General features: G+C 57.2%; 1 protein-coding gene across 2 annotated transcripts; it reads right to left on the bottom strand.

Annotated features, from left to right (window-relative positions):
- Window positions 1-680: 680 nt before the first annotated feature.
- CXXC1 (CXXC finger protein 1) lies at window positions 681-6,042 on the bottom strand. 2 transcript variants are annotated; one of them, XM_055324610.1, is made up of 15 exons: window positions 5,821-6,042; window positions 5,129-5,247; window positions 4,929-5,029; window positions 4,433-4,668; window positions 4,141-4,341; window positions 3,696-3,722; window positions 3,373-3,618; window positions 3,098-3,205; window positions 2,725-2,909; window positions 2,249-2,456; window positions 2,059-2,169; window positions 1,882-1,931; window positions 1,642-1,738; window positions 1,208-1,360; window positions 681-1,123 (listed from the first exon to the last, which is right to left on the bottom strand). In XM_055324610.1, exons 1-15 carry the CDS (start codon window positions 5,821-5,823, stop codon window positions 977-979), a joined length of 1,992 nt encoding a protein of 663 aa, XP_055180585.1. In that variant the 5' UTR covers window positions 5,824-6,042; the 3' UTR covers window positions 681-976. The 2 variants fall into 2 exon arrangements, with proteins under 2 accessions (XP_055180585.1, XP_055180586.1); XM_055324611.1 differs by lacking the exon at window positions 3,696-3,722.
- Between the last annotated feature and the right edge of the window lie 2,610 nt (window positions 6,043-8,652).

The following is an 8,652-nucleotide window of genomic DNA, read 5'->3' as shown; positions in this document are numbered from 1 at the left end:
GGGGCGCCGGAGGTCTCCTCTCCTCTCTCGCCCCCATCTCGCCTGTGCTGTGCGGGCCCCTGAAACATCTCCCCCCCCAGGACTCGTGTGTCCCGTCCTCTCCGCCCCGCGAGCAGTTGCAGGAGCGCGCGGGGCGGAGCGGACCGCAAGCCGACCCCAGCTCCCTCCGCGAGAACCGGCGAAGGGGGCGGTGCCGCGCTGCAGGTAAACAGAAGGGCCGTGCCCCCGAGAAGGGCGTGCGCGCCCTAGAGAGGCTGCGCTGTGGGCGCCGCTGGGCCCCGCGACAGGGCGGAGGGGGCTCTCGGACTTCTGTTACACACGTGCCCGGAAAGGGGTTTGTGGGGCAACGAGAGACCTTGTGGCCGTCATCGAATACGTTTCTAACCTGGAGGATGTCGATGCTGACACGGGGGTGGGAAATCAGCCACATAATGAAATAGCGCCAACTGTATACCCGTTGTTTCAAGATGAAATGCTGAGAATGTACGTCATTGGGCTCTCCCTTAGTAAGTCATATTCCGCTGCCCAAGGGAGCTCCTGCAGAGCAGAGGGTGGTTGCCAACTGCATACTCGAAGCTCTATACTGCAACTCCTCCTGAATACAGGTGTGCCTCAACCCTTTCACCCAGGGGGTTTGGGAGTGCAGATGCAGCTGGATAAAGTGGAAACCAGAAGTAATCTCTGTTGGTTCTTCAAAATTTTATTAACAAAACCAGGGAGAGGGGAGGCAACAGTGAGCAAACTCCACAGTCCCACCCAGGCACAGAGAATGGAGAGACAGAGGGACAGACAAGGACAGAAGAAAATCCTGAGACCCTCTGATAACGGCATCTGGGTAGTCAAATGGTGGATGGGCACAGGGAGAAACTCAGGGACCATTGGAGAAACAGATGAATGGCAGAACAGACAAACGGGGGATTCGGGGCAGCTCCCGGGCCTGGAATGCAGGGCGTGAGGACTTCTGGGCCAGTGAGGCTCAGCGGTCAGCACTGGAGCGCAGGTCGGTAGTGAGTGGGTCATGCTGGATCGTTTGGTGCAGCATTAGGGCCAGTAATCCTGCCCGGTTAGTCATGGCTGTGCGAACGTTGCGTTCCTGCTCAAACAGCTCATCCAGCTTGTACCACTGAGAGGGGAGTAGAAAAGAGCCATGAGAAGGAGCTCCGGAAGCTCCACCTGAACTCCAGCCTCATTCAGCATGGACACCTACCACGCGCACACGCTCCAGGTCCACTTCAGCACGCCGCAACTTCTCCCAGCAGTAATGGCGGTTACACTGGCGTTTGGGCAGGCGGCAGAAGTCACCCGTGAGCTCAAAGACATCACGTACAAGAGGGCACCCACATACCTCATCAGCTGGCACCTGCAAGGAAATCGGGGGTCAGGGATGAATGGGGGTGGACAGGAAGGTAGGAAGGAACGAATAGAGTTCAGGGAGTACAGAGGAATGGAAAAGGAGAAACGAGATGATGAGAGGAAAAAAGGAGAGGAACGAGGAGTGATAAGGCAAGCAAAGTGAGAGTTATGGAAGGGGTCAAGTAGGGAAAAGGAAGGAGGAGAGGGAGGGGGAGGACACAAGGGATAAAGGTGAGGCAGGGAGGAGGAAGAAAGGACAGAATGGGAGGAACTGAGAGCAAACCTTACTTTGGGGTCCCGGGAGTGCTCGGGGCACAGCACCTGGAGCCGTTTACAGTATGTCTTGCTCTGAGGGTTGTAGACATCACAGAAGAGTCGTGTAGCTCTGGAGGTTTAGAAGATAGAAGGTAGTGGGGAGAAAGGCGGGGGACCCATCTGTTCTTGCCCAGGCCCATTCTGCCCCAACATGCCACTTCTGACCCCAGCCTTAACCTCCCTGCTCTAACTCCACGTAGCGCCCACACTCACCCCTCAATGCGTGTGGGGTACATGGACCCAAAGGACGTCTGGCTCTCATACTAGAGGGATGAGCACAAATGGAGGGCACTGTGGATGTGTGCTGCATGCCCTCCCGAGACAACCCCCAGACAACACATCTGTTCCCCCACGACCCAATGACAGTCCCCCTCAGGGTGACACCCTGACCTTGGCATAGCAGCGCTCCATGTGGCGCAAGGCAACACGTGGGTTGATAGGGTGCCCGCAGGAGACGCAGAAGATCTGCAGGTCCGTGTCATCACTGTCCCCCTCATTGCTCTGTGTGGAGTGGAAGGAACAATGAAACCAGGCAGGACCGGGTACTGGGTCCAGGGCTGCTGGGCCTGTGCTCACTCACCTCCTCATCCTCACGGACAGCCTGCTGCTTGGCACGAAGAATGATGGCCTCAAGTTCATGGAATCGGCGCTCCATCTCCTGAAGGCGGGTACGGGCACTCTGCTGCTCACGGCGAATACGTTCCAGCAGCTTCTTCCCGTGCTCCTCAGCAATGCAGGGACTCTGCTGCCACTGCTGGATGCGCTGGGGGAGGATCTCGTAGATGCGGCTGCAGGGAGGCAGGGGGTTTAGGTGCAGGCAGGGAAAGTGGCAAGGAACAAGACAAGTGGGGTGATCCAAGAACGGCAGAAGAGATGGGTGACCAAACGGCCAAAGAATAAGTAAGTGACTGGATGGTAGACAAGCAGATGAGGGACAGATAGGAGCACCACAGACTGAGCAGCAGGCAGGTAGTTGATGAGAAGACACACAGAAGGCTCTAGCCATGCCCTGCCCTGTACTCCCTGACCCCCTTGTGCTCTCCAGGAATGACTCACTTGGCTGCCAGCTTCATGCCACAGTCATCTGAGCAATACTTGGAGCCGGGCTGGGCAGGGCGCACACAGCCAGGTCCCAGGCACTGCGGTAGTGATGCAGGATCCTTAGCGTCGGCGCGCTCTGGGTGTTTCCATTTGTCCTTGTGCTTCTGTTTCTGCCGATGCCGCTTATATCTCTCTTCCTTCTAAGGGACGAAGCGGTCAGGTCAGGTTAGGGTGGAGTTACAGTCAGCCCCAGTTCCCTGTGTCCCGCTGCCCCCCCCCCCCCCGCCCCGCCACTTCTGGCTCTTGCCCCATCCAGCTCCTGATCTTTGCCTCTCCCTACCTTCCCTGCCCTCTGCCTTCTCACACCCCATTTCACCCTCTCCATCACCTTCTTCTCGGATTTCTTCTCCCGACGCTTTACATGCTTCACTTTCACTGCTCTCTTCCGTAAGGCAGGGTCCAGGAATGGAGACTCCTCTGTGTCGCTCATCCAGGGCTGCAAGTGAGGCACAGGCTAACCCACCTGTCCGCCCATGACCACCCCACCCACTCAGTTCCCAGATCAGCCTTCCATACTCCGCCTTATCTTCCAGCTCTCCTCACCACGGAAACTCCGCTTCTGTGACCTCCACCCTTCCACCATGGAACGCTCTGGCTGCTCACCAGGCCATGGTCATCAAAGGCCCCTGCACAGAAGTCCTGGTACAGATCAGGATCCAGTGGTAGGTCCTCATCTGAGAGTGGCTCAGGTGTAGCCGTAGCCTCAGGTGGCTCCTTGACTGCTGATGATGCCACTGCCCCCTCGTCCTCACGGATGCGCCCCAGCTTCTGTGATGGCTGTGGCTGCTGCTGGGTGGGCAGTGGCCTGCGAGGCCGTGGCAGGGACTCTGAGGGCGTCACTGGCGAGAGCTGCAGGGCAGAATCTCAGGACTGGCCCTGACCGCCCTGCCCGCATGCCCCGCCCCGCCCTGGGGGGCTGGACTCACCGAGGAAGGGAAGTACTTGTACGATTCCTGTGCCGGCAGGAGGAAGGCCCAGGTCAGCCCCAGGTGGATGGAGGGTGGCCCTGCCCTAGCCCCACCCGCAAGAGCCTAGCCCACCAACTGCCCTGTGTTGCCTCCCAGACACACCTAGTACCCCGCTTCACATCACCAGGACATGCTCAACCCTGCTCCACCTGCCCTGACATGCCTGACCGCTGAAAATGGGGGGGGGGGGGTGTCTGCCCTGCCCACCTGGGGTCGGGGATGCCCCTGCTAGCCCCACACACCTGGTCACGCCCTGTTCACCTACACAGGCCAGGCTCCTTCCCACCTGTCTGTGTGTAGCAAGGCCCCAGCTCACCCGCCCAGCCCGCCCCCTCCTGGCCTCCACGAGCCTTTCCTGGACACACTGACACCCCCAGCCCTGCCCAGCTCTACCCATGCTCACCCGGGCCCGCAGCTGGCACTGACGCAGCCGGCACTTCTGCCGGATCTTGTTGGGGCCCCCAAACTTCTTCATGTCCCGACAAAAGTCACAGTGGCCACAGTCTTCGGTGCGTCGGCAGGCCTCACACTCGCCACACATGCGGGCTGACCGTTTGATCTGCTGCTGCTGCTGCTGCTGCTGCTGCTGCTGCTGGTGGTGATGCTGAGGGGAGAGGCCCAGGACAAAAATCAGGAACATGTAACGGGCCTACAGCAGGCTCAGCTTACCTACCCCAGCCCCAGCAGCCACTCACCTGGCTGGGTGTGGCCACCAAGGGCTGTGGAGAGGATTTGTGGGGCGAAGCAGAGCCCCGAGCAAGCATCGCCCCAACCCCTGTCCCTGACCCCGCCCGACGCTGCAGGTCTGGATCCGGGGCAGGCCTCTTGCGCCCTCCACCCTCATCCCGGGGCTCACTGCCGTCTCGCTCATTGCTGTCCCGCTCCCGTGACTTCTTGTGCCGATAACGGATTTCCAGCTTGGGGTCTTTCTCTGTGGGGCAGACAGTGGGGCCAGGGTGGGTGGACCCTGAGGGATTCGGAGGGTTCCTCTTCATCTTCGTCCCCCCCACCTTCTCCCTGTCACTACTCCGGGGCAGGGCTACCCCGCTGGGGGCCGCTCTAGTCAAGCGCCCATCGGAGTCTCCGTTGCAGCTCACCACAAACCGAGTCCCTCGGCCCGGGACCCACCCTCCTTGAAGGCTTCTCCCTGGAGGCAGGTGGGTGTGCCCCCCGTCCAGGCCGCCCCCTCACCTCGGCACTCCCGACAGTACCACTCCCGGATGGCCTTGGCCATCTTCTCAGTGATCCGGATGCAGTCCCCATGGAACCACTCATTGCAGTTGTCACACCCGCTGCAGAGGATGGGGTGAGTGGTGCAGATGTGAGGGGCCGCACCCATCAGCCTCACCCAACCTCGCCGGCGTCAGCCCGCCCGCCTCTCCCCGGCTCACATCATGAAGCAGTTGATGTCTGGTTTGCGGCAGATGCAGTAGATGGGCGCGTTCTCCCCGTTCTCCGACTTGCTGTCCTCCCCAGCGTCTGGAGGCTCTGGGTCGGAGCCGTCACCCTCCTGCGGGACGGTTGCTTAGAGCAGCCCCACCACGGCCCTCCACACACCGCGACGGTCTGCCCACGCTTCCCACCGCAGCTCCTCGCGACCGTCCCGTTGCGGGGCCCACGCCGGCGCCCCGACCTCCCGCCCCCGCCCCCTAAGCCTCCGCCCCCCGTCACTAGCGCCCGGGCAGCCCCGCCCCCTCCCCTTCCCCGCCGGCCCGACACGGGCTGCCCCGCTCACTACCGGCCGCCGGGCAGGCTCAGCTCAGACGCCCTGCCACGCCGCCCCACAGTGCCCCGGGCGGGCCCCCGACGAGCTACCGAAAGGCGTCCCCACTAACTTCCATCACGGAGCCGCACGGTGGCCCGTCACAAAACTCCCAGGTGGCTCACACATCGGAAAAAATCCGGAACATCGGACCCCCGACATTCCAGCCACAGCCCCCTCCGAGGCTCCCCACAGGCCCCCACCGGAGCGCCCACAGACGCCCCTGACGGTTCACCACAGACGCCCCCGAGTCTGCCCACGGACCCACCGCCACCGACCCGGCGACCCCTACCGCCGACCCCTCCCCGGCCCCGTACTCACCATCGCTCCGCTCTCGGCGCACCCCTCTGCGACCCCCGCCAGCGACCCGCGAACCCGCACAGACCTCTCGGCGGCGTCCGCGGCCGTTGTAAAGGCGCCCACAACTACTTCCGCTTTGGTCGCGCCTCCCGGGCACCGTACTCTTATTGCGCAGGACTAATGCGTCGGCTCCGTACCAAACAGGTCGATCCGCCGGCTAGAGCCGCCACTGTCTCTCAGGCGCCACCATCTTGACGACCAAGACCGTACGGCGGTCAGGGCCGTAAACTAGTAGGAAACATGGCCGCACCTATGTGGCCGCTTTCGCGAGGGCATCGCCACCTTGTCGGCCGACTCCGTACGGTGACCGCTCGTACGGACTCAACGTTACAGGAAATATGGCGGCGCCTGTGCGCGGCTTCCACTCAGATGCCGTCATCTTGGAAACTGATTCCGTAAGATGGCCGAGTCCGTACGTTCACGGGCAATGCATGGCAGCGTCCTACCCGCGGTTTCCAGGAGGGCGCCGCCATTTTGGCATCGACTCCGTACGATGGCGGCTTGCCCTGCAGAGAAGTTTAAAGGAAAAGTGGCTGCTCCCGAAACACCACGTGCATCGAGTTACACCGTCTTCCATTCACTCACGTTTCCCTCCCACGTGTGTTAATGGAGCGCCAGCGGACTGTGCCCGTGTTCCCCCGTTCTGTGTCTGACGTCATCCTCGCCACCCTTTCGCGCCCCGGGCCCTCCTCGAAGGTCCTCCGCCCAGCCCCGCGCCCTGTAGTCTCGGCCCTTGCGGGAGCGCGGTCACCCTCCGAACGGAAGGATGCAGGTGAAGGGACCGACCCTGGTGACAAGCGGCCGAGCCAGAGCAGATCTTGAAACCCGAGACAACCGGCTACACCGCGTCTTCCCCTGACCCCGACCCCGCCACCGCCGGGATGTGGATTCGCCGGGTTCCCCGTGACGTCCACTCTGGCTCTCTTCTATCAGACATACTCAATTCTCTCCTATAAAGTTAGTTTTTACGATTTTTTAATTAGACTACGCACATTAAAAAAAAAAAATTGGACAGGTCGGAGCTCTGGACACGTCTTTAAGGCAATGCTGTAACTCAGGCAACCAGAGCGGTCGGGTGGGTTTTAACAGGTCCGTGCCCCCGCCGCCCCCAAATCCCAGCAGATGCGCGAGCCCTGGTCACAGGGAATGTCCACATTCAGGGTCACGACTCTACTCAGGTCGAGGAGGGGGCCCTGGGGAAAATGAAACTTGTCACCAGGTGCTGACAGTTGTTTGGATTTCTTGGCTCTGGACATCATAGCAACCTACTTGCTCCTGATGATTCTCCTGAGGGCGGTGTCAGGTCTGATTTTTGTTTTTGTTTTTGTTTTCACCTTTCCTAAACAGTTGTACTCGTGGCCCCTCCACACCATCACAGACCACCGAAGTCACAGGAGCTGCATCATGGACTGTGTGACCCTCTCTCCTTCAAACGCGTCTTCTTCTTCTTCTTTTTTTTTTAAGAATTATTTATTTATTTATGATAGAGTGAGAGAGAGAGAGAGAGGCAGAGTGTGTCACAGGCAGAGGGAGAAGCAGGCTCCATGCGGGGAGCCCGACGTGGGACTCGATCCTGGGACTCCAGGATCACGCCCTGGGCCAAAGGCAGGCGCTAAACCGCTGAGCCACCCAGGGATCCCCTAAAACCCGTCTTTAATCCACAAAGTGGACCTTCAGATCCAGACTTGCCTCCTTTTTCTAATTAATACTGAATTAATCTTAATTTGATTGTAACTTATTTTAATTAACATAATTCTTCGAATTTAGTTCATTTAATGTATTAAATTAACTTTAGTATAATGAATATGCATGTGTTGGTAAGATACTCAGATAAATTTATTTTAACATAAATTTCATATAATTCAATTTTAATTTAATTACAATTTCATGTATGAAAGTAAATTTAAGGGAATATATAGTTCAAGTTTAACTTAAATTTAATTACTCATTTAATTTAACATCACTGACTTGATTTACTAAATGTAATTTGATTTAAAATATTAATTCAGGGGGATCCCTGGGTGGCTCAGCGGTTTACCGCCTGCCTTCGGCCCAGGGTACGATCCTGGAGTCCCGGGATCGAGTCCCACGTCGGGCTCCCAGCGTGGAGCCTGCTTCTCCCTCTTCCTGTGTCTCTGCCTCTCTCTCTCTTTATGTCTATCATAAATAAATAACTAAATAAATATTTTTTAAAAATAAAAATAAAATATTAATTCAATTTATTCAGTTCAGTATTGTGTATCATTTAATTTCAATTTAATATTGTTTACTTTGTTATACTTTAATATGATTTGATTAATTCCATTTGAATCAACATATTTAAATATTAATTTAAATTCACCTAATTCATTACTTTTTTTTTTTAAGATTTATTTATTTAGGGCAGCCCAGATGGCCCAGCGGTTTGGCACTGCCTTCAGCCTGGGGTATGATCCTGGAGACCGAGGATCGAGTCCCACGTCAGGCTCCCTGCATGAAGCCTGCTTCTCCCTCTGCCTGTGTCTCTGCCTCTCTCTCTCTCTCTCTCTCTGTCTTGAATATATAAAAAAATCTTAAAAAAAAGATGTATTTATTCATGAGAGACACAGAGAGAGGCAGAGATAAAGGCAGAGGGAGAAGCAGGCTCCTCACGGGGAGCCAAATGTGGGGCTCAATCCTGGAACTCCAGGATAATGCCCTGAGCAGAAGGCAGGACACTCAACCACTGAGGCACCCAGACACCTCAATTCATTACTTTCTAATGTTATGTAACTAAACTGAATTAAGTATATATTCAATTACTGTAATTTTAAA

Source organism: Nyctereutes procyonoides, unplaced genomic scaffold, assembly GCF_905146905.1.
Source record: "Nyctereutes procyonoides isolate TBG_1078 unplaced genomic scaffold, NYPRO_anot_genome, whole genome shotgun sequence".
Taxonomy (NCBI): Eukaryota; Metazoa; Chordata; class Mammalia; order Carnivora; family Canidae; genus Nyctereutes; species Nyctereutes procyonoides.
The sequence above is the reverse complement of the archived record's forward strand: the minus strand, read 5'-3'. Positions and strand labels throughout refer to the sequence as shown.

Excerpts from the sequence above, each read along its gene's own strand:
- CXXC1 (XM_055324610.1), bottom strand. Across the intron at positions 4,669-4,928 it reads GTACTGTCGGGAGTGCCGAG|AGAAAGACCCCAAGCTGGAA; the intron begins GTGAGGGGGCGG and ends TCTGCCCCACAG. Across the intron at positions 3,619-3,695 it reads ACAAGTACTTCCCTTCCTCG|CTCTCGCCAGTGACGCCCTC; the intron begins GTGAGTCCAGCC and ends TCTGCCCTGCAG.